At 46.6% G+C, this 25,851-nt stretch overlaps 1 protein-coding gene across 1 annotated transcript; it reads right to left on the minus strand.

Annotated features, from left to right (window-relative positions):
- Positions 1-3,791: 3,791 nt before the first annotated feature.
- CCR75_007522 (uncharacterized protein) lies at positions 3,792-5,484 on the minus strand (the record flags this gene model as incomplete). Its single annotated transcript, XM_067965581.1, has 2 exons — positions 3,792-5,271; positions 5,340-5,484. The coding sequence occupies 2 exons, from the start codon at positions 5,482-5,484 to the stop codon at positions 3,821-3,823; spliced, it is 1,596 nt and encodes a 531-aa protein (XP_067815517.1). The 3' UTR covers positions 3,792-3,820.
- Positions 5,485-25,851: the final 20,367 nt, after the last annotated feature.

Below are 25,851 nucleotides of genomic sequence, written 5' to 3' on the forward strand. Positions count from 1 at the left end.
ACCGACTGGCCAGTTCCAGTCGATGTCAAGGGACTTAGAAAGTTCCTTGGTTTAGCGGCGTACTTGCACAAGTACTCTCGCAATTATGCAGAGATGACAGTTCATCTCTCTCGTCTCTTGAAAAAAGACGAGAAATGGTTATGGAACGCTGATTGTCAGCGTTCGTTTGAAGGTATCAAGCAAAGCTTGATGCAATCGCCCATCTTGGCGATTGCAGATCAAGACAGACCATTCCATGTGGTCTGTGACGCCAGCGATTTCGCAATCGGCTGTGCGTTAATGCAATACGATACAGACGGCGCGGAGCGCGTCGTCTGTTACCAACCGCGTCAGCTGCAACCAGCTGAACGCAATTACCCAATGCATGAAAAGGAACTCCTTGCCATGAAATATGCATTGGCTAAATTTAGGGTGTATTTCCTAGGAGATAGACCATTCATCGTATATACGGACCATGCGTCATTACGCACGACCGTAAATAGCCCACACCTCTCGCAAAGAATGGTGAGGTGGCTATCCTTCTTCGCGGAGTATAACTTCTCCGTCGAATATAATCCAGGACGACTTCATGTCTTCGCTGATGCGTTATCACGCCGACCCGATTTCGAGTCAGCAGTGCAGTTCAACAGTGAAAGTAATCTTACTGTTGCAACTCTCACTACGATTGTTCCGTCACAAACCTTAGTTGATGACATAAAGAAAGCCTACAAAGAAGATAAGGACCTTCTGCGTTTTATTGATCTTTTGATGAATCCATCCGATTAATCATTTAAAGATCTATTGGCTTTATATCGATCGTCATCCGATCGATACACAACACGTATCGGCTTATTGTATTACACAGCCGTTACCGGCGACACCCCACGTGCCGTCGTCCCAACTCATAATGATTTGCGCTTGTGCGTCATGTGTGAGTGTCACGATGCTCCAACAAGTGGACATCGTGGACGCGAGAAGACTTACCTCACAGTAAGTCGCGAATTTTATTGGCCTGCCAGTATCAGTTCGTGCGCAAGTACATTCGTGCTTGCGAGGTATGTCAACGGGTGATGCCTAGCCCTTCATCTTGTGCACCCCTTCAACCTCTTCCACTTCCGGCAGAGAGTTGGCAGTCCGTGTCTATGGACTACGTCTTTGGATTTCCCAAAGCCGACCACAAAAACACTGGAATCCTTGGTTTTGTAGACAGATTAAGCAAGATGGTACATCTTCCGCAGCACAAGATTCGATCACGCCCCAGGGCTGTGCCCGTGTCTTTATCGACACGGTATTCAATTCCATGATTTGCCCCGTGAACTTGTCTCGGATAGAGATCCACGGTTCACGGCGGAGTTCTGGCAACCCGTGTACCGATCTCTCGGAACACGGCTGACTATGTCAACATACGATCACCCAGAAATAGATGGTCAATCAGAACGCGTAAATCGCGTCCTCGAAGAGATACTTCGAGGTTACGTCCAATCGTATCCGAGTTATAGCGAGTTTTCACCGATTGTCGAATTCGCCATCAATAATTCGGTGCATGCGTCTACAACGCGTACCCACCCAATTAGAGGGATCCTCTAGTTTAAGGGGGGTGGACTCGCACGAGCAAAACCATTTCTGGCTCATACTCATCACGCGTCGAAATAAACAACAACGCGAATGATGTCGATGTCGAAGCTATCGACATCGAAGATGAGAAAACTCTCATTGCAGTGCGCACAAAGCGCATTGAGAAAGACCAAGCAAATGAGACAGCAGAGGACTTTCTGCTGGCTCGAGAATCAGTAATCCGTTTCGAACAGAATTCCATTGCTAACGCAGTGGTCCGTCAGAAACGGAACGCAGACAAACATGGAAGAGCAAACGTCCCTTTTTTAAAATTAATAACCAAGTACTACTCTCTACGGTAAACTTAACTAAGCGTGTGGTCACTAATGATAAAATATAGAAGTAAAGTACTACTCAAATTCATTGGGCCTTTCCGTGTACTGCATCGTAGAGCAATGCGTACACAATAGAATTGCCACGTAGGATGCGAACGCATCCTTCGCTTAACGTTTGTCGGCTCCGCCCGTACCATCAGTACGCGGTTTCTTCCGAGGACGGATCTGACCACCCTATTCAAAAATTCCTAAATTATTCTTATGGTCTCGAACCAAGTTCTCATACTGCATCTGGAAATTTTCATGTCGGGTCCGAAGATCTTCGGACCCGACATGAGCGTGATAATTCTGTTCGTACTTCAAGATGAAGTACGCACTCTTTGAACGGTCTTCCAACCGTTCAATATGATAAGCCTGCACCGTCCGCTCTAACGAGAGCGCTCGTGATCAAGTCCTTCCACCAAACCATGGAGGCAGCGATCTAATTTGTCGATCTTCAACTCTAGATCCAACACATGGGTCGGATCTAATTTCCCTCCTCCGCCACAACAATTGGTGGATTCCCACGGTGGTCAACGATTCCGTGTGAACGTATCCAAAACCACCGTGATGTGAAGGGGCAGCGAACGAGTTATCTTGTTCGCTGGCGCGGTTATCCACCTTCTCATGACAGCTGTGAGCCTCTTTCCCAGCTGATTGTTGACGTTGAGGGCCTCGTCCGTCAGTATGACGAGACCCATCCGATGGATCAGAAGGTCTAACGGAAAGCACGCGCCGCTGGCGCTTGTAAATCGATTGCAAAACGTCAACTGCATCGCGCAACTCGATAGAGATGCGAGCCCATCCCCAGGTTGAAGAAAGGGATTAGACATCCTCTTTTACTCGCTTCGTGTTGTCAACACAACACGGACAGGGATCACCTCACATGAGGCATGAAAGTCCCGCCTTACGTGACTACCGATGCAAGGTATACCTTGCACCGGTTGGAGTTCGCTTCTCAAACAATTAACGCGAATCGCGTTAAATCTATGAAGCCAGGCTTCGCGTCCAGTGTCTTTGACATTCCTAGTGAACGCGCTCAAGGCTTGCATAAGCGCGATTATATGTCGCTTGTTGTTGCCACTTTTACTATCGATGCTAAAGAAAAGAAACGAGATATAAATCTTCCTCAGCGCGAAAGTTCTTTGCGCTGGGATCAAGGCCATGTAGCTTTGTCGCAATAGATTAGGAATATTTATTTTGAGGAGTAGTCTCTCTAGACAAGCTAACAATTAGCTGTTCGGGCAGTAGCACGGCTTCTTTTTAGGGGCAAGACGAGACATTTTAGTGTCTACGACCCCTGAGTGGTACCCACTGAAGCACGGGTACCACAAGAACTTTTATTACGATGGCTTGTGCGAGTGACGGCACGGCAGACGGTGCTGGCTATGAGGAATCATCCTCATCGTCGGAACCGAGCATGCTGTAGCGAATGCTACCAGCACATCTACTCGAATGAGCCCCCTCATTCGGGGGCTCATAGTCAGCCGCCCGACGATGATCAGGCGACTGTTCTGTTCTCCCCGAGTCGGCCATTTCGTCCAACTCGCATTCGTAGTCGACCTCCAAAGAGGGGTCGGATTCATGTGGTGTATCACCACGTGCACCCGCAACATTTCGAGTTGCGGGAGAAGATGACACTACGGCAGACGGAACGTCTGCCGCAAGAGACAATAATGCGTCGCCCGCGGCTGCATGAACCGCAGCCGAAGGCGCCGCACTATTCGCATACCGCATGGACTTGTTAACCATGCGATTGAATTAAAAATGATGGTTCTGACGAATCAACATCGTTTTTCATAAAGTGGTTGACAGTCAGAGTGATTGTCGTTTAAGCGAGCGTATAGAAATCAAATCGCAATCTGCAGGTTTGTCACACGGAAAGGTCGTAGGAAAGTTAATTGTATCGCGAATTATAGTATAATCGTAAAAATTAAAGCTAGTGCGGCAATTCCTGGTATAAAAGCAGCGAGTGCTTGAGCCGTCGAGAAATCACTGCGCGTCTGGGCATCGCATGCATCACACAATAATGTAGCGCCAATACTAGCGTCAGCAAGAGCCACCTCATTGGCAGCACACACGGCGCAGGAGGTTCCTACGCAATTGTAGAGACACGTGCACTCGCCATTAAAGCAGCCAGCAGTGGATCCGGCGCCACAATCAACCTCGTCACACTCGGTGCCGGCGCAATACTTTCCATCGGCGTCGTCTTCACACGCACACGTGCTGTTGCGCAAACACGCTCCCATGTCGTTGCACGCAGTCGTGTCGCCCACAGAGCAGATCTCGCACTGTGGTCCACTCCATCCCGCGTAACACACGCACTTGCCCCCTTCGCATCCGCCATTTCCAGCACACGTGCCCGAGCACTTGGCATAGACTGCCACAAAGGTATCCACGTTTGTAGTAGGCAAAGGATCCAGAAGCGCAACACGCTCGTCAATAGGCGTGATCCAGTCGTCCTTCACAAACCCGCCCGTGTCAGCAGATTGGGGATTAAACGCCCAATAGAACGATCCAATGGACTTGTCCGTGAGGTACGTTGACAGCGCGTTTGCCCACTCTTTGTCCTTGTCTTTCATTCGAGCTCCCCAGGACCCTACGACCACGGCTTGACCCGTTTCTTTCGGTATAAATCCAAAGTATGCATCCCATATTTCCGGCAAATTCTCGGGAAAGCTCGAGTCGCTCCACCACGGAGACTTGTAATCCACGCCAGGCGAAATCACGTGAGGGCTATACACCAATCGCTCCATATTACTGAGTTTGACTGGATACGTCTTTGCGCCCTGGAGCGACCCCCCGGCTTGTCCCCACGTCAGACTCACGCCCTTGACATTTGTCTGTACCCCTTGCACAAAAATCAAGAGCCGAGGACATTGCTTCAGTACCGCGTTCCCAATCTTGGCCGCCTGCAAATTCCAATCAGTCGCTTCAACTCCTTTGCCCCACGACGCTTTGCCCTTGGGTTCGTTCTTAATATCCATTGCAAAGACGTTCCAAGCACCTGGATCGTTGCAATATCGCGTCGCCAGTTTCTGTAACGCCGGTGAAATGTCGCTTGGGACGGCAATGTCTGGAAAATCTGGCTCGGATGCCGTGATGCGGTGACTGTCAAACATGATGAGGAGGTTGCGGTCACGGGCTTCGCGTACGATGAAATCCAGCACTTCGAGGTACGTCTGGCCCGCCAGAGACGGCGTTCCTGCCGTCTGTGTGCTCGCGACAATCGGGTCGTTCATTACCGAGTCCATGGCCAATGGCAGACGCAGCGCGTTAAAGCCATGCGTGACAAATAGGTCCAATGCATCCCCGATGCTAGTGGCAGATGGCCACAACCCTTGGACTACGAGCTCAATACTTTCTACATTTAAGTGGCAAGAGTGAGTGCCACGAATAGACTCGGCAACAAGGTCATTTGTGCAAACGCACCGGCGCCAAACCAATTGATGCCCTTGATCTGGAAGCTCTCGTTGTTGGCCGTGAGGTGGCCGTCAACGGATCGAAAGTCGATGAAGCTGCCGCGGGCTGTGGAAATGATCGCCACAAAGCTCACGAGGCGAGACAGGAGCGGCATGCTTATTGGGCACTGAGCGGCTACGAAATAAGAGAAAAAAAAAACCTCTCTTTTCTACCAGGGGTAGGACAGCGTTTAGGCGAAAATATGCACTTTGCCTGGTCTCCTCTGCCGCTATTCCATGGAGGAAAACGTGATGAAGGTCGTTTCTTTGTTGGAAAACAACAGCACATTATAACCGAAAGCGCGCAACACAAGAGTTTGAAGTTAAAATTATTAAAAATTTTGTCGATTTTGTTCTGTTGTGCCACAACGGCGAAGCTTAAAGAATCTTCTCACATGTCCCGTCTGACAAACAGATTTTTCTTACTCTTAAGAGGGCACAGAGAATTTTACCTTTCAGGCAACTTTTTTTTTGAATATTCTCCCTAGATCACACGGACACCATTCGGACGTTTTACGAATCAGTTCTTGATTAGCCGTGCAGGAAGCGTTGCAACAAGGTGTAACGGGCTAAAGTTGCCCTAACGTTATGCAAACCCAAAAGGTACACTTTGTATTTGAATGGGATGGGTCAATTGCCTAATACTTGATGTATCGGGGTGTATCGTTACATGAAATTAATACTTAAAGTTTGCTAATTAATAAATTATCTAAAAGGTAGATACTATTTGGAGAATATTCCTGTACATAGTAATATTCGCAAAGATTTTTTATCCATTGGTAGATATAGGCCATTATATCTACTTGCTCCGCGGTCGGTCAGCGCAATACGCGCGCAAAGAGATATAGATGAAATTTTATTTCATGTTTTTGTATTAGTATTTAATTGAGTTAGTATTAAATAGATAGAAACAGAATAACCAAATTATATTAAATACAGTTTACTTTAAACCCTCTTTAACGCAAGCGTTTTAAATTGAGTCTTCCTCTGCATGGACTAGGGGGAAAGACGAGACATTTTAGTGTCTACGATCTCCTGAGTGGTACCCACTGAAGCAGGGGTACCACAAGAATATTTATAACGATGGCTTTCGCCATCGTCATCACCATGCACAGAAATACGTGCGAGTGACGGGACGGCAGACGGTGCTGGCGATGAGGAATTATCCTCATCGTCGGAACTGAACATGCTGTAGCGAATACTACAAGCACGTCTACTCGAATGAGCTGAGAAGAAGTCGTGGCTTCTGCCCGAACAGCTAATTAATAGCTTGTCTGGAGAGACTACTTCCCAAAATAAATATCCCTATTTTATTGCGATAAAGCTACATGGCCTTGATCCCAGCGCGAAGGACTATCGCGCTGAGGAAGATTTTTATTTCGATGCTTTTCCTAAGCATCGATTGTAAATAGTGGCAACAACAAGCGAGATAAAATCGCGCTTATGCAAGCCTGGAGCGCGTTCATTCGCAATGTCAAAGACGCTGGACGCGAAGCCTGGCTTCATAGACTTAACGCGATTCGCGTTAAGTTTATCAAGCGAACTTCAAGCGGTGCAAGGTATAAATTTCATCGGTAGTCACGTGAGGCACGACTTTCATGCCTCACGTGGGGTGATCCCTGTCCGTGTTGTGTTATCGACACGAAGCGAGTAATTGAGGATGTCTATTCCCTTTCTTCGCCCTGGGGAAGGGCTCGCATCTCTATCGAGTTGCGCGATGCAATTGACGTTTTTCAATCGTTTTATAAGTGCCTGGGGCGCGTGCTTTCCGATAGACCTTGTGATCCATCGGACGGGTCTCGTCATACTGACGGATGAGGCCCTCAACGTCAACAATCAGCTGGGAACGCGGCTCACAGCTGTCATGAGAATGTGGATAACCGCGTCAGCGAACAAGATAACTCGTTCGCTGCCCCTTCACATCACGGTGGTTTTGGTTACGTTCACACGGAAACGTTGACCACCGTAAGAATCCACCAATGGTTGTGGCGGAGGAGAGAAATTAGATCCGACCCATGTGTTGGATCTAGAGTCGAAGATTGATAGACTCGATTGCTTCCTCCATGATTTGAAGGAAGGCCTGGATCACGAGCGCTCTCGTTAGAGCAGACGGTGCAGGCTCATCATATTGAACGGTTGGAAGACCTTTCAAAGAGTGCGTACTTCATGTTGAAGTACCAGCGGAATTATCACGCTCTTCGTGATGAGCTGTCGCCAGCTCATCGCTGTTTCGAGGATCTTTAAACTCGACATGAGAATCTCCAGATGCAGCATGAGAATCATGTTCGTGACCATAAGAACCTTTTAAGAATTCTTGAAAAGGGTGGTCAGATCCGTCCTCGGAAGAAACCGCGTACTGATGGTACGGGCGGAGCCGACCAACGTAAAGCGTAGGATGCGTTCACATCCTACGTGGCAATGCTATTGTGTATGCATATCCTTTGCGATGCAGTACACGGAAAGGCCAATGAACTTGGGTAGTAGTTTACTGCTATTCACATTAGTGACTACACGCTTAATTAAGTTTACCGTAGAGAGTAGTACTAGGTCATTAATTTTAAATAGAAGAACGTTTGCTCTTCCATGTTTGTCTGCGTTCCGTTTCTGACGGTCCACTGCGTAAGCAATGGAATCCTGTACGAAACGGATAACTGATTCTCGAGCCAGCAGAAAGTCCTCTGCTGACTAATTTGTTTTGGCTTTTTCAGTGCGATTTGTGCGCACTGCCATGAGAGTTTTCTCATCTTCGATGTCGATTGCTTCGACATCGACATCATTCGCGTCGTTGTTAACCTCGACGAGTAATGAGCATGAGCCAGAAATGGTTTTGCTCGTGCGAGTCCCCCCCACGCTTAAAATAGAGGATCCTTCTTATTGAATGGGTACGCGTTGTAGACGCATGCAACGAATTATTGATGGCGAATTCGACTATCGGTAAAATTTCGCTCCAATTCGGATACGATTGGACATAACCTCGAAGGTATATCTTCGAGGACGCGGTTTACGCGTTCCGTCTGACCATCTGTCTCTGGATGATCAGAAGTTGACATAAACAGCCGTGTTCCGAGAGATCGGAACACGAACTGCCAAACCTCCGCGGTGGGCCGTGGATCTCTATCCGAGACCAGTTCACGGGGTTAATCATGATGTTTCAATACCGTGTCGATAAGGACACAGGCACAACCCGGAGCCGTAATCGACTCTGGTCCTGCTGCAAGATGTACCATCTTCATGAATCTGTCTACAAAAACAAAAATTTCACTGTTTTTGTGATCGTTCCGAAGACGAAGTACATAGATACGGACAGCCAACACGCTACCGGAAGTGGTAGATGTTGAAGTATTGCACGGGATGAAGGGCTAGGCTTGACCCGTTGACATACCTCGCAAGCAGAAATGTACTTGCGCTCGGACTGATATTGGCGGGGCCAGTAAAAGTCGCGACTTACTGTGAGATAGTCTTCTCACGTCCACGATGTCCACTTGTTGGAGCATCGTGACATGCGCAAGCACAAATCATTGTGAGTTGGGACGACGACACGTGGGGTGTCGCCGGTAACGGTTGTGTAATACAATAAGCCGTTACGTGTTGTGTATCGATCGGATGACGATCAATATAAAGCCGGTAGATCTTCAAAAGATTTATCGGATGGATTCACCAGATGATCCATTAAACGATGATGGCCCTTCTCTTCTGTGTAGGCTTTCTTTATGTCATCAACTAAGGTTGATGACGGAACACTTGAAGTGAGTGTTGCAACAGTGGGATATCTTCCACTGTTAGAATGCGCAGCCGAACCGAAATCGGGTAGTGGGAGATAACGCATCAGCGACGACATTAAGTCTTCCTGATTTATATTCCACGGATAAATTATACTCCGCAAAGATAGATAGCCAGCTCGCCATCCTTTGCGAGAGGTGTGGGCTATTTACGGTCGTGTGTAAAGACGCATGGTCCGTATACACGATGAAATGTCTATCTCCGAGGAGATAGACCCTAAATTTAGCCAATGCATATTTCATGGCAAGGAGTTCCTTGTCATGCACTGGGTAATTGCGTTCAGCTGGTTGCAGCTGACGCAATTGGTAACAGACGACGCGCTCCGCGCCGTCTGTATCGTATTGCATTAACGCACAGCCGCTTGCGAAATCGCTGGCGTCTCAGACCACATGGAATGGTCTGTCTCGATCTGCAGTCACCAAGATGGGCGATTGCATCAAGCTTTGCTTAATACCTTCAAAGGAACGCTAATAATCAGCGTTCCACAACCATTTCTCGTCTTTTTCAAGAGATGAGAGAAATGAAATGTCATCTCGGCAGAATTGCGGGAGTACTTGTGCAAGTACGCCGCTAATCCAAGGAACTTTCTTAGTCCCTTGACATCGACTAAAACTGGCCAGTTGGTAATTGCCTTGATCTTTTCAGGATCAGGGCGCACGCCGTGTTTACCGACGATGCACCCATGAAGTGGTATTTCGCTTGCAGCGAATATACACTTCATATGATATGCGTACAACTTATGCTTTCGCATAAGTGTAAGAATCTGACAAACGTGAGTTTAATGAACTTCCACGTCCGCCTTTCCGTCCATTGCCCGGCTATGGACGAATACATCGTCAGAATAACTCGGCGCGAATTCCCGCACCGGTCTCAACAGATTCGTTGCGCATCTGTTGAATGTTGCAGGGGCGTTACTAAGCCCCTGTGGCATTACTAGCCATTCCCAGAGCATCCCGCTGGGAGTACTCACTGCTGTACGGGATGTCCTGTTCACGCATAAGGATATGGAAAAAATCCATCCATCAGATCCATAGACGAAAAGATGGTACTCTTAGACATACCATTGATGATTACGTCTTTTCTAGGTATCGGATTTAAAGCCGGTACCGTTGCAGCATTCAGTTTATTGAATGCGTGCACTATCCGCAACCCTTCTGTGGCCTTTCGCACACAGAAGGTCGGAGAGCAATGTGGGAAGGTAGACCCCCTCACATGGCCCGCTTTTACTCGATCGGTAAAGATTTTATCGATCGCAAGTACTTGTTCACGAGGCAGTGGCCACTGCTTCATGGCACAGTATTTCGAGCCCGGTTTGAGCTCTATCTCATGTCGAGTGCCTTTATCCTTAGGCAACTCGCATGGAATTGTTTCAGGGAACACATCCCTGAATTCAAACGAATCCTTGTATAAAGGATTTGTCTTGTGTGACTCCCAGGATAGAGTAGTATATCTCTCAATCCGAGTCATCACATCGAGGACACTTTCGTCCATCGATGAGCTGCTGAGAACTCATTCGTTCTCTGTAACGAGTACGCAGTTCTGCTTGATTTTACCACTATGCAGATCTCTCAAAAACCGTTTAGGTTCAAGGGTTGGTAATTGAGTTATCTCCGAGGTTTACTTCGGAGGCGCATACAGATCAATAGTATAAGCGCCTACTCTTGATCCGTCATTAAACAAGACATTCAACGTCTCGGTTTCTTCCTGGGATTTATCCACAGGCTGCCGAGGGATCAATCCCTCGGGATGCTGAAGTCTAGTCACTTCAGCATTAACCATTTGAGGAGATTTCTTCTCAAGTACGTGGAGACTTATACCCTCAACTTCTTCCGACTGTGATTGCGCTATAACAGTCGGGTCCTCTACGGTCGACTCTCTACTTGACCTAGGATCATCGTGTTGTCTATTTTGGACAACCGGTATCTTCCTTGAATGTCGCCCGCTAGTCGTACATTCATGTCTCTATCCACTCGACTTATTCGAGTCGTAGACCTTCGGCGCTACTTAGCAGAGCTGCTGGCAGCTGACTCCACAGGGTGATTAGTAATCACACTATGATCTTGTGCAGTCGTACTAACGACGTACCACAAGTGAGGCCATCGAACTTACTTGTAGTACATCCACAGGCTTGTAGAAGCTCCAAGACGTTCATCCTATGGCCATCCGATAAACAAGTGGCAGGCATCTTTACGAATCGATGCTGCCAGCTGATCCTTGGCTCATATTTTCTGAGCCAAGGTAGATCTAGGATGACATCAATTTTGTCATCAAATCCAGTACGATGAAATTATCATCGTACTGAAATCTTTTAACGTGCAGTGAAATTTCACTACGCGTTTCATTACTGTTATCGATGCCCCTGTCGCTAGACGCACCGTCATCCTTGTTGGAGGAATGTCGCGCTCAACATATTTAAGCCAACGACCTTCTAGCGACTGGCGCCGAATAAAGTTATTCGACGCTCCGCATTCCACTAGGGCTCTAAGTGACAAATCATTTGTCACTTTCAACTTCAAGGTGATGAGGGATACCTCATCACCAGGTGCAGAGACACATAATGATTGTGTGTCTGAAGCAACTTTAGTCAAGAGATTTGCAAATTCTCTTGAGGTTGCTGGATCAGTAGGGCATTGCGCCCCTACTGACCCCGACCATTTTTTGGCGGTCCGCCCCGCTGTTGCGATTTCGCAACAACTTTGGATCCGCGACCGTTGCCCTTTTTGGCATACGGTCCAAAATTACGTTCAGTACCTTTCGGTGCTGGGCGTGGGGCACTACACTCATGAGCGTTGTGTCCTAATTTTTGACAGCGATTGCATTTCTGCAATCGCTTATTATTCGAATTATGAGGTTTCTCGCTTTCGACATAAGAGGGGTCAATCGGTTCTGGACCTCCCAGCTCGTGTCATCTTGGAGGACGATACGATGACGAACTAGCTTCAGCCTGTCTCAAGCTAAAGTCCTCGTGTTTTGCAACGAATATTACTTCTTCACGCGTATCCAGTTCCAAGCAGAACAGGTGGGTCTTTACGGGACCATATGTAAGACCTAGCATGAACACCGTAAGCAACGTGTGTTCATGAACTGGGTTGTTTGTGATACAACTCGCTAAGAGTCGTATGTGCTGGGCATAATCGTGAACATCACGCTTGCCTTGCGTGCGTTTTAGAAGCTCTGATAGAGCTCTGAACTCAGCCCTAGGCGGCTCAAACGTCTGTTTGATCCGGGCTTTAAAAGCCTCTAGCGATCCAATAACATATATGTCACGCAATTTAAGCCTAATGCCCAAATTTTGGCACGACCTGCTAAATTTGACTAAGCAAATGCGACTGGCATTTACTCGTCGACGATGTGACGAGCCCTTATGGCATCGTCCAACTCGACAAACCATCTTAGGAGGGAGTCTTCTTCGACTCCCCTGTACTTAGAGATGCCAATGTTTAAGGTTTTTGGACGACGCGTGTGCGTCATCCCAGGTACAGGGGTCTGTACCTGCTGTAACCTCAACAGTTCTGCCTGTTGAGAGCCTTGCTGTTTAAGCAAGGCTACCTTCTCCTTCGCCTCGTCAAGTTCATGTTGTATGAACTTGGCGATAGCTGAATGGAGGGCATCTCTGGTTAAATCGGACAGCATGGCCAGGATGGCATCATCCCCTTTGGTCGAACTCATTCGTTCAACCGCACTCCTTTCTGTGTCACTTAGAAAGGAGTAGCTATCACGCGAAACGTGATGCGTATTTTTATTATCATCTAACATGTCCATGTTAGATGAAGAAATGTGGTCCTTGGGCGGACTACAAAGTGTTACCAGATGTAACGGGGCATGTGACAAAGTGCTACCAGATGTAACGGGGATGTGACGAGCCCTTATGGCATCGTCCAACTCGACAAACCATCTTAGGAGGGAGTCTTCTTCGACTCCCCTGTACTTAGAGATGCCAATGTTTAAGGTTTTTGGACGACGCGTGTGCGTCATCCCAGGTACAGGGGTCTGTACCTGCTGTAACCTCAACAGTTCTGCCTGTTGAGAGCCTTGCTGTTTAAGCAAGGCTACCTTCTCCTTCTCCTCGTCAAGTTCATGTTGTATGAACTTGGCGATAGCTGAATGGAGGGCATCTCTGGTTAAACCGGACAGCATGGCCAGGATGGCATCATCCCCTTTGGTCGAACTCATTCGTTCAACCGCACTCCTTTCTGTGTCACTTAGAAAGGAGTAGCTATCACGCGAAACGTGATGCGTATTTTTATTATCATCTAACATGTCCATGTTAGATGAAGGAAATGTGGTCCTGGGCGGACTACAAAGTGTTACCAGATGTAACGGGGCACTACAAAGTGTACAGATTCAGTACAAGCCCACATCGCATCCTCACACGCGACAAACCTCTTACGGGATTTCACGTACACTGTACGTAAAGAGGAAGACTACTTTTTAAGACAACTACCCAAAACAGGGTTAAATGAAAACTGTATTAATATAATTAGTTTCTCTTCTTTCTATCTGTTAATACTAACTTAATTATAAACTAATATTAAACATGCAATCGAAATCTTATCTATCTATCTCTTTGTTTACGTTTACAGCTGAATAGTCTGCCAGATAAATAGATTAACGGCTTATACCTATTTATGGATAAGGTTTCCGAGCATTACTATATAAAGTAATATTCTCCAAATAAAATCCACCTTTTAGATAATATTTTAGTTAACAACCTTTAAGTGTTAATTTCATGTAACGATACACCCCGTTGCAATGAGCGTGTGGAGGAATGTAACGGGCTTAAGTTGCCCCTATGTTACACAGTCCCCATTAAGTACACTTGGTGTACTTAAGGGGATGGTCAATTACTAAATAATGGTAATTAGACCCAACACTCGGGTGTGGTGCACATTTGTGACCAAACAAGGCGACGGATTTCCGCTCCCGTAACGACACTTTACCAGAGTTCTTAGTGTGTTGGGTGAGGTCGCTAACGCGCTAAGCACAACTACCTCACTGCACGCAAGAGAAGCAGGTTTAACCGCTTCCTCGCTGTGCTAGGGTGTGTGCCTAAGAAGAGCGTGGCTGCATTCCGACGTGCCCGCCTACAAAACTTGTGCCAACCAACCTGTTCGCGGGCTCTTGCTCAGAAAAAAATAGTATATGTAGCTCTTGCAAACCCAGCAGCTCTCGCGTAATCTAAAAGTTGAATCCAAATCATCTTTATCTTCAACAGTAGCACGCCCGTTCTTGCAGACTTACACAATAGCCCACGACTTTTCTGTCACTTTGTTGTCGTCTTTAAGTCATCTGCAATGTCTATGTCACTGCGAACAAAGCTTTCTATATTGCAAGTAATCCCCTTGTGATACTTGCCTCGATTTGAACGCGATTAAGCGTTCCTGGCCGTCGTAATTAGTCTACAAGAATGCACATCTTATTGCAAACCGGTTGCATCGCATGAAAGCTGTCAGGAATGCCAGCATAAGCGGTCTATCTTCAACTTAATGAAAGCCTTTGTTCGGTTATAAGCCGCATTCAATTTGAATACTTAGTACGGAGCAAACATACTTGTCGAGGAAGCTAAAATACCCTCGCCACGAACGTGAGTCTTTGATTTCTCGGAATAGACCGTTTCACTATGGATTTGTTCTCTGTTGGGAGGCATATTTTTTCAATTGTCACCAAGAGGCTTGTGGCTCTCATGCACAATCAAAGGCATCTCAAGTGTTCAATCGATTGTGTATAGCCATCATACTAAAGTTGGCTTAACTTTATTCAAAAGGGTTATGGAAAGCCACGCCTAAAGGCAAGTATTTAATGGACCGAATAGACTCAGAATGTAACGGGGCACTGCCGACTTGTGCTGTTCAGTATAAATCCACTTCGCACTGCTTCAGTGCGAGTGGTGCCTCACGTCACTTCACGTACACTAGTACGTGCAGAGGAAGACTCTTTAAAACACTTGCTTTAAATATGGTTAGAAGTAGATGTATTTAATTAAACAATAATACAAAACATGTAATAAAGTCTTATTTGTCTCTTTGCGCGCGTCCAGTGCTGACGGGACCGCGGAGCAAGTAGATATAATGGCTTATATCTACCAATGGATAAGCTTTTCCAAATATTTCTATGTAAAGTAATATTCTCTAAATATTCTCTACCTTTTAGATAAAATATTGATTAACAACCTTTAAGTGTTAATGTCATGTAATGTTACACGCCGTTATATCACCCCTCCCTTAAACGACAAGCACTCTGACTGTCACTAAAAAGAATGTTACTATAAGACCACTTAATTGAAAACGACGTTGATTGGTCGGAACCGTCATTTTCAATTCTATCGCATGGTTAACCAGTACATGATGGTATGTGAATAGTGCCGAACCTTCGGCTGCGGTACATGCAGCCGCGGAGGACGCATTATTGTCTCTTGCGGTAGACGTTTCGTCTGCCGTAGTATCATCTTCTCCCGCAACACTAGATGTTGCGGGTGCACGTGGGGAGTCACCATGTGAGTGCGACCCCTTTTTGGAGGTCGACTATGAATGCGAGCCGGACGAAATGGCCGACTCGGGGAGAGCAGAACAGTCGCCTTATCGTCGTCAGGCGGCTGACTATGAGCCTTCAAATGAGGGCTCAATCGGAAAGACGTGCTGGTAGCATTCGCTATAGCATGTTTGGTTCCGGCGATGAGGATGATTAATCATCGCCAGCACAGTCTCCCGTGCCGTCACCCTCATTTATCTCTGGGCGTGGTGATGACAATGGCGTAAGCCATCGTAATAAAAGTTCTTGTGGTACCCCTGCTTCAGTGGGTACCACTCAGGCGACCGTAGACAATAAAATGTCTCGTCTTGCCCATGAGAAGAAGCCGTGGCTTTTGACCGAACGGTTAGTCAGTAGCTTGTCTGGAGATACTACTCCTTACAATAAATATCATTTATTTGTTGCGACAAAGCTACATGGCCTTGATCCTTGCGCGAAGAACTTTTGCGCTAAGGTAGATTTATATCTCTATGCTTTGTTAAGCATCGATGGTATAGTGGCAACAACAAACGAGATAACTCTCGTTGATGCAAGCCTAAAGCGCATTTATTCGCAATGTCAAAGACATTGGACGTGAAGCCTGGCTTGTAAGCCTTAACGCGATTCGCATTAAGTTTGAGAAACGAACTCCAACCGGTGCAAGGTATAAATTGCATCGGTTGTCTCGTGAGGTAGAACTTCGATGCCTCACTTGGGTTGATCCCTATCCGTGTTGTGTTGACAACGCCAAATGAGTGAAAGGGGATGTCTATTTCCTTTCTTCGCCCTGGTGAAGGGCTCGTATCTCTATCGAGATGCGCGATGCGATTGACGGCTTGCAATCGATTTACAAGCGCCAGGATCGCGTGTTTACCGATGGATCTTCTGATTTATCGGATGGGTTTCGTCATACTGACGAACGAGGCCCTCAACGATAACAACCAGCTGGGAACGAGGCTTCCAGCTGTCATGCAAAGATGAATAACCGCGCCAGAGAACGAGATAACTCGTTCGCTGCCCCTTCACATCACGATGGTTTATAATATGTTCCACGAGGAAACGTTGACCACCGTGGGAATCCAGCAATGGTTGTGGCGGAGGAGAGAAATAGATCCGACCTGTGTGTCGGTTCTACAGTCGAAGATCGACAAAGTCGACCACTTCCTCCAAGTATTGAAGGAGAAATTTGATAACGAGCGCGGTAAGCGTCACTCGTTGGTGCAGACGGTGTGGCTCACTCCCTATATCAAACTGTTGGAAAACCGTTCGAAGAGTGCGTACTTAATGTTGGAGTACGAACGGAAGTATCACGCTCTTCGATATATTCGATATGAGCCGTCGACAGCTCATCGCGGTTTCAAGGATCTTCGGATACGACAAGAGAACCTCCATATTTAGCATGAGAATTTGGTTCGTGACCACGAGAATCTTAAGGGATTCTTGAAAAGGGTGGTCAGACCGTCCTCGGAGGAGACCGCGTACTGACGGGCGGAGCCGACCAACGTAAAACATAGGATGCGTTCGCATCCTACGTGGCAACTCGATTGTGTACGCATTGCCTCTGCGATGCAGAACACGGAATGGCCCGATGAACTTGGATAGTAATTTGCTGCTACCCGAATTAGTGACTACGCGCTTATGAAAGTTTACCGTAGACAGTAGTACTAGGTCATTAATGTTTAAATGAAAGATCATTTGCTCTTCCATGTTCGTCTGCGTTCCGTTTCTGACGGTCCACTGCGTTAGCAATGGAATCCTGTACAAAACAAACAACTGATTCTCGAGTCAGCAAAAATTCCTCTGCTGACTCATTTGTTTTTCTCATCTTCGATGTCGATTGTTTCGACATCGACATCATTCGCATCGTTGGTAACTTCGACGCGTGATGAGCATGAGTCAGAAATGGTTTTGCTCGTGCGAGTCCACCCCCCCCTTTAAACTAGAGGATCCCTTTAATGGGTGGGTATGAGGGATGGCGTAATCCATTCACGAAGAGCAGTGTATGCGTTGTAGACGCATGCACCGAATTGTTGATGGCGAATTCGACCATCGGTAAGAGCTCGCTCCAATTCGGATACGATTGGACGTAACCTCGGAGTATCTCTTCGATGACGGAATTTACGCGTTCAATCTGACCATCTGTCTTGGATGATCAGAAGTTGGCATAGTCAGCCGCATTTCGAGAGATCGGAACACGGATTTGGAAAACTCCGCCGTGAACCGTGGACTCTATAGGATACCAGTGCACGGGGTAAACCGTAGAGTCTGAATACCGCATCGATATAGACACGGGCACAGCCTTGAGCCGTGATTGACTTTGGAACTGCTACAAGATGTGCCATCTTGCTGAATCTGTCTACAAAAACAAGGATTCCACTGTTTTGAAATCGTCTTCGGGAATTCCATGACGAAGTCCATAGATACGGACTGTTAACATTCTGCCAAAAGTGGTAGATGTTGGATAGGTGTACGGGATAACGGGCTAGGCTTCACCTGTTGACACACCTATCAAGCACGAATGTACTTGCGCACGAACTGATACTGACAGGGCCAGTGGAAGTCGCGACTTACTGTGAGATAAGCTTTTCACGTCCACGATGCACACTTTTTGGTGCATCGTGACATTCATACATGATGCGCAAATGCAAATCATTGTGAGTAGGGACAACAACACGTGGAGCGTTGCCGGCAACAACTATGTATTGCAGTAAGCCGTTGCGTGATGTGTATCGATCGGATGACGATCGATAAAGCCGGTAAATCTTTTTAAAAGATTTATTGGATGGATTCATCAGATGACCCATAAAATGCAGAAGGTCTTTATCTTCAGTGTAGGCTTCATGTCATCAGACAAAGTTGACGATGGAACACTTGTAATGAGTATTCCAACAGTGGGATTATTTTCACTGTTGAAGTGCGCAGCCGGCTCGAAAGCGGGTCGGCGTGATAACGCATCAGCGACGACAATAAGTCGTCCTGGTTTATATCCCACGGAGAAATTATACTCCGCGAAGAAGGATAGCCACCTCGCCATTCTTTGTGAGAAGTGGGGGCTGTTTACGGCCGTGCGTAATGGCGCATGGTCCGTATATACGATGGACGGTCTATTTCCGAGGAAATAGACCCTTAATTTAGCCAGTGTATATTTTGTAATGGGGCACACATCGAATGGAGAACCATTGTTGTGGTACATTTACTCAAGTAAATCAATCTTTTATCCTATTCTAAAATAGTTAGTTACTTAAATCCCATTTATTATGGGTAACAAAAGTGGTCGCCGCCAGATATAAATTTGGCGGCCGAAACCTATTTTAATATTAGTTAGGGTAAGGTTTTAGAGTAAATAATTAAATAAAGTGCAGTTCCCCTTTTGATCTGAAAGCGCTAAGTGCCTTCCTAAGCCTTGCGCATTGATCTGTAAGAGATAGAAGTCTTTCTAAGGATATCCTCTTGGGCACTAGTTGCCACTTGGTTTTACGAACACTTAATCCCTTGAACTAGATTCCGTTAAGCTTTATAGCTTGTACGATGTACGATGCCCTGAGTTGTTAAACCCATTATTTCTATAGAACTGAGAGACTCTGAGTCTAAAAGTCTTCCTCTGACCTTAAAAACGAGGTAGCTCCGCTACACCTGGTAGCACTCGTAGTCAAACTACGCCTGAGTCTTTATAAGACTAAGCCAGGGACCAGAGGTCCTGCATGCAAGGCTTAAAGCCTTTATGCGATATGAATCCTCCCTGATCGGCCAGGTTTGGATCACCTTGCTCATCTAAGCCAACCCGGTACATCTCTGTACCTGATCCAGAGCCAAAGGCTCCCCTTCCAGCTGTCAATGTAAAGACATTTAGAGAAAAGAGGGAGAAATTTTCCCTTTTTGGATTAAGCAGATGAAGATGTCCATTAACTACGCTCTGTTTTAACAGAACGGCAAAAGATGGCTATGGCCACTTCAAAACTAGGAGGTAGAGCCATGGAGTGGGCACTATCGTGTAGTACGTCCATAACGACACTTTTCCCTCATGGGATTCGCTGACACAGTGAATGACTAACATGTTTGCACCGCCTGATCAGGATTTTCGCAGCGATGCGAGCACGGCTCCTAGCGAGTCGACAGGGTGAACGAACTTTAAGGATTATGTCCAGGAGTTTAGAACTCTCATTGCATCTATGCATCAAGACCCGGTGCAAGAAGCAATTGTCGTAACAATTTTTATGGGGTGTCTCAATGAGAGCGTTGGCCGGACAGAGTTATTTTGATCTCATCCTGCCACTTTCGAAGAGGCAGTTTCCATAGCGCTACGTGCTGAGTTCGACTTTATGTCTGCTCGTGTTAGCACGCCTGTTTACCGAACAAGCTCTTCGAGCACATGGATTTGCCTAATAGACCAAAATTCATGGATCTAGGCCTCGTTGAGGAAGGAGAAGGGGCTTTTTAAGCTGTGGAACAGCATAAGAACATCCGTAGATGTTATATGTGTGGAAGCACGAAGCATTTATGTCCGGCCTGCCCCTTCGAAGTACCGTAACGCTCGAAAGAGGAAGAAATTTCTTTCTTAGGGGGTTTCATTGGGAAGCGAGGCCTTGGAGCGAATCCCGCTAAGAAAAAAGTCATTATAGATTGGCCGGCTCCTAAAACCAAAAGGATTTGCGTAACTCGCCAATTATTTGCATAAATATAGCGAAAGCTACGCTGATATGGCTAAGCCACTATCTATCTCCTTAAAAAGGATACAGAATGGTGCTAGACTAGCACAGAACATAATGCATTTCAAGCGGATAGTCTTATCTATGCCCCAATTCTGGCACTGCCGAATCCAATTTTGCCTTTCAGTTTTGCCATGGCAGTGCTCTGTTACAAACAGATACTGATGGGCATGAACGTGTTATTGCGTTCGAATATAGACAGCTTAAGGCTGCGGAAAAGTACTACTCAGTTCATGACAAAGACTTACTTGCTATGAAGTATGATCTCGTCAAATTCAGAGTTCAACTGCTCGGCTCTAAGCCGTTTGTGATTATACAGTCATTACGCACGGCGACTAAGTCGCCCGTTACGCACGGCGACTAAGTCGCCCCATCTCTCACAGAGAATGGCCCGATGGCTATCCTTTTTCGCCGAATATAACTTCGAGGTGAAGTATAAGCTTGGCAAGCAGAATGCTTTGGCCGATGCGAGATCACGCAGGCCGGATTATGAGCTCTCTTATTTAACGACTATCTCGTCACCTATTCCTAAATTAATCCGTTCGGCTTACGCCAAGGATGAACAGTGTGTAGCTATGCTACGAGCCTCAAAGAACTCGATTTCGGGAATTAAATTATCGGCACGTTTGCGTGCAAGGTTACATCGATTTTCTATCGATACCGACCTGTTGCTTTATTGCACGGACGCTGCGGATCTTCTCCGCGTCGTTGTTACTCATGATGAGGAGTTTGAAGTACCGAACCATACGATACTGTCCTTGGTGGTCATCTCGGGTGAAAAAAAAGTCCTTCGGCTCTGTAACCCAATTATTGGTGGCCCAAACTTTATAAATGGGTCAGCACATACGTTCGCACATGCGAAACTTACCAACAGGTTAGACACTGGCAAGTCTGCCCGTACCCATTGGGTGTTTGAAAGCTATTAGAATGGATTTTTTTTCGGTCTACCGAAAGATTCGGCCGGTAACTCTGTCAAAGTGGTCTTTGTTGACCGATTGAGCAAAATTGCTCACTTAGCAGTTGTGCCGGATATCATTGATGGTACAGGTACAGCAAGGCTTTTCAGCGATCGCGTGTTTCGACAACACGGTTTGCCTGTGGCAATCGGGACCCCCGTTCACGGGTAAATTCTGGAAATTGAGTGCTTGGCACCAGATTGGACGTGTCACCGCGGATCATCCGCAGACCAATGGTCAAACCGAACGTGTCAATCGCGTCATTGAAGACGTTTTAAGCAGTGTGTGTGCTCAGACACCAAAGCGCTGGAGCTCAATGCTCCCAGTAGTGTAATTTGCGCTGAATAATGCTGCTCATGCCTCTACAGGCTATACTCCGTTTTATATAAACGGTCTCACCCATCCACGCGTTCCGGTAACGATACCACTACGTGGCTCAGGGCTTAGTGGGGGGGGAATTAGCCGATAGGCTTGCTGATATCAGCCCTGTTACCGTTTGAAAGCAACTAAGCGAGTTTCTCGCGAGGCGATTTAGTGTCTTAAGACATGTAAGGGATACGATGGCTGATAGCCAAGACAAACAGAAAGAACAAGAGATGCCAAAGGCAGAAGCTGTATTAATTCTTATATGGCGGAGACCAAGTTTTACTAAACGCTAAAAATCTACCTTCCAACTTGTTTTCCGCGGTCTTCAACACCAAATACGCCCGCGCTTTATCGGACCATTTACGGTCGTGGCAAGAAGGGCCTAGCTTATATGCTTAGCCTTTCTGGCAAATTGTGTACACATCCAGTGTTTTGCGTTGGCTTGCTCCCCAGGATGTCCAGCTGGCCTTCTAAACGAGGTTGTGACGTTAGCATCGGAAGACGGTTCTGAACCACCTCAAAAGAGCTTTCAACCCGAGCAAGGCTCTCACGAAGAAGTTGCACCTCGTATTTTACAGCATCAAATGCTTCCGTCGAGGTTTTGGCCCCATTTCGCGCTGCTTGATGCGCGAGAAACCTTCAATTTCACGTGGAGAAACTTTTAGAGTAACGTCGTCCTAAGTGCCAATACCAGTATCTGGTAAATTGGCTGGGGTACCCCTTTTTTAAAAGTCTTGGGAGTTTTAGGTGCCTCTTCGGCAAGATTGCTCGTTCGCCGTTGACGTTTTTGAGTGCCAAGCTTAGGTTCAACTCGCGTCAAATGACGCTTTTTCATCCTAGAAGTGGGATTGGTGGATCTATTAGCCTCAGTGCGGCTTCAATCCATGGTTGCGCGGTCAACCGAAGCACTGAAATATCGGCTAGAACTTTCTTCGTTTTGTGGCATAAATGCCGAACGTAACCGGCCTTTGGCCTTAAGCTTAGCGAAATCGAAGCGAAGCTTTTGTTTTAAACAAACATCAGCCACGTCCGCAGACTCTCTGATATTCCAAATATTGCGGAGGCGGCGGGCCCGATGGACCCATTTCTCAAATGAGACTTCGATTTCACCTCTTGTTTCGTTTTGAAACAAAATGATCGGAATTTTCCACATTGAGGTCACCGAAGCCACACGGGCTTGATCACGTAGACGCGTCAGATACTGACCTCGCGTCATTACCTTTGGTGTAAAGTATTGCTCATGAAGAGCGTCGCGAGCAGCGATCTCCTCCGGAGTCTCGCCGGGTCATCGGAGGTCCAGATGGCCAAACTGTGACCCGCGATCTCTTTTAGACTCTTTTCCGCACTAAGCGGAGTGAATCTATATTCACTATGAGCTTTAGCTTTCGCTATCGCGGCAGCTTGACGGCGAGCTTGTTCCTCTATGAGGATTGCCCGCTTTTGCTCTTTATCTAGCGGATTCGTAATGATGTTGGACTCAGGGTGCGGTGTCCTGCTCAATGCAATTAGGACATCAGCGGCACCACGTTCTGAAAACGGATTCGGGGCTCGCCGACGCTCGTCTGGAGAAGAAGGCGTGTAAGAGCGACGCTCTTGTTCCTCATCTTCTGAAAGAGTGTGACTTTCAAAGTCCACCATTCCCTCATCGTCTAGGAAGATGCTAAGAGTATGTGACTCACACTTGATTGTCATGAGACACAGGAAAGAAAAACACAACCGAACGGTTAGCTGTTTAGGTTCCAACCTCATAGAGTAAATGAAGCGAATGTTGTCACTCAGTGTCAACAGTCTTATGAGGAGGGCGTAATGGGGTACATTGGTTGGAGGACCGTTGTTATGGTACATTTATTTTATAAGTAAAATACCCTTTTATCCTATTCTAAAATAGTTATTTAATTAAATCCCATTTATTATGGGTAACAAATGTGGTCGCCGCCAGATATAAATCTGGCGGTCGAAATCTATTTTTAAATAAGTTAGGGTAAGGTTATAGATTAAATAGAGTGTTTCCCTTCGATCTTAAAGGGCTTAGTGCCTTCCTAAGGCTTGCACATTGATTTGTAAGAGATAGAAGCCTTTCTAAGGTATATACTCTTGAGCACTATTTGCCACTTGGTTCTACAGACTCATGAATCCCTTAAACTAGGATCCTTTAAGCTTCAATAGCTTGTACGACTCCCTGAGTTGTAAAGCCTATTAGTTCTATAGAACTAAGAGACTATATGAGTCTAAAAGGCTTTCTCTGACTTTAGAAGCGAGTTAGCTCCGCTACATATTTCATGGCAAGGAGTTCCTTGTCAGGCACTGGGTAATAGCGTTCAGCTGGTTGCAGCTGACGCGATTGGTAACGGACGACGCTCTCCGCTTTGTCCATATCGTATTGCGTTAACGTACAGCCGAGTGCGAAATCGCTGGCGTCACAGACCACATGGAATGGTCTGTCTTGATCTGCAATCGCCAAGATGGGTGATTGCATCAAGCTTTGCTTGATGCCCTCAAACAATCAGCGTTCTATAACCATTTCTCGTCTTTATTCAAGAGACGAGAGAGATGAGCTGTCATCTCGGCATAATTGCGTGAGTACGTGTGCAAGTACGCCGCTAGCTCAAGATACTTTCTAAGTCCCTTGACAATGGATGAATCTGGTCAGCCGGTAATTACGTTGATCTTTCGGGATCAGGGCGCGTGTTTACTGACGATGCGCTTAAGATGGATTATTTTGCTTGCAGTGAAGATACACTTCTTGAGATTTGCGTACAACTTGTGCTTTCGCATAAGAGTAAGAACCTGACAAACGTGAGTTTTACGAACGTAGACGTCCGTCTTTCCGTCCTGCCATAGCCCGGCTTGGTCGAATACATCGTAAAAAATAAATAATAATAATAATAACTCGGTGCGAATTCTCGCTCCGGTCTCAACAGATTCGTTACGGATCTGTTGAATGTTGCAGGGGCCTTACTAAGCCCCTGTGACATACCACCTATGATTATGTGTTTTTCTAGGTATCGAGTTTGAGCCGGCACCGTTGTAGCATTCAGTTTATTAAATGCGTGCACTATCCGCCACCGTCCTGTGGCCTTTTGCACACAGAAGGTCGGAGAGCTATGTGGAAAGGTTGACTGCCTTACATGGTCCGATTTAAAACGATCGACAAAGAATTTATCAATCGCAAGTACTTTTACACGAGGCAGTGGCCGCTGCTTCGTGAAATACAGTACTTCGAGCCCGGTTTGAGCTCGATCTCATGTCGGGTGCCTTTATCCTAAGGCAACTCGTATCGAACTGTTTCAGGGATACATCCCTGAACTCAATCAAATTCTTGTATAAAGGATTTGTCTTAAGTGATTCCTAGGATTGAGTAGTATATCTCTCAATCCGAGTCTTCACATCGAGGACAGTTTCGTCCATCGCTGAGCTGATGAAAGACCGTTCGTTCTCTGCAAAAATTACCCCTCAACGAATATCGGTTACGTATTCGTCCTCTGTAACGAGTACCTAGACCTGCTTGATTCTGCCACTACGCAGGTCTCTCAAGAATCGTTTGGGCTCGACTACAGTTTAAAGGACGTTTAAATAAATCAAAGCGAAGAAAAAAGATGCACTAAGGGTGGTAATTGAGTTATCTCCGAAGTTAACTTCGGAGGCGCATACAGATCAAGAGTGTAAGCGCCTACTCTTGATCCGTCATTAACCAAGACATTCAATGTCTCTATTTTTTCCTGGGATTAATCTTAGGCTGCCGAGGGATGACCCCTCGGGATGCTGAAGTCTAGTCACTTAGCATCAATTATTTTAGGAGCTTTATCCTCAAGTACGTGGGGACCTCTTCCCTCAACGTCTTCCGAGTGTGATTGCGCTATCACAGTCGGGTCCACTACGGTCGACTCTCTACTCGACCTTGGATCATCGTGTTGTCCCTTTGGGGCAACCGGTATATACTCCTTGAATGTCGCCCACCAAGCGTACATTCATGTCTCAATCCAGATGACCTCTTCAAGTGGTGGACCTTCGGCGCTGCCTTTGCATTAACACAGCCGCCGGCAGCTGACTCCACATTGTGATTGGTAATCACACTGTGATCTTGTGCGGTTGTACTAACGACCGTACCACAAGGGAGGCCATCGCACTCACTCGTAGTACATCCACACGCTTGTGGACGCTCCAAGAT

The sequence above is a fragment of the Bremia lactucae genome, assembly GCF_004359215.1.
Source record: "Bremia lactucae strain SF5 chromosome Unknown BlacSF5_NotPlaced_189_SHOA01000117.1_77404bp, whole genome shotgun sequence".
In the NCBI taxonomy this organism is placed as follows: domain Eukaryota; phylum Oomycota; class Peronosporomycetes; order Peronosporales; family Peronosporaceae; genus Bremia; species Bremia lactucae.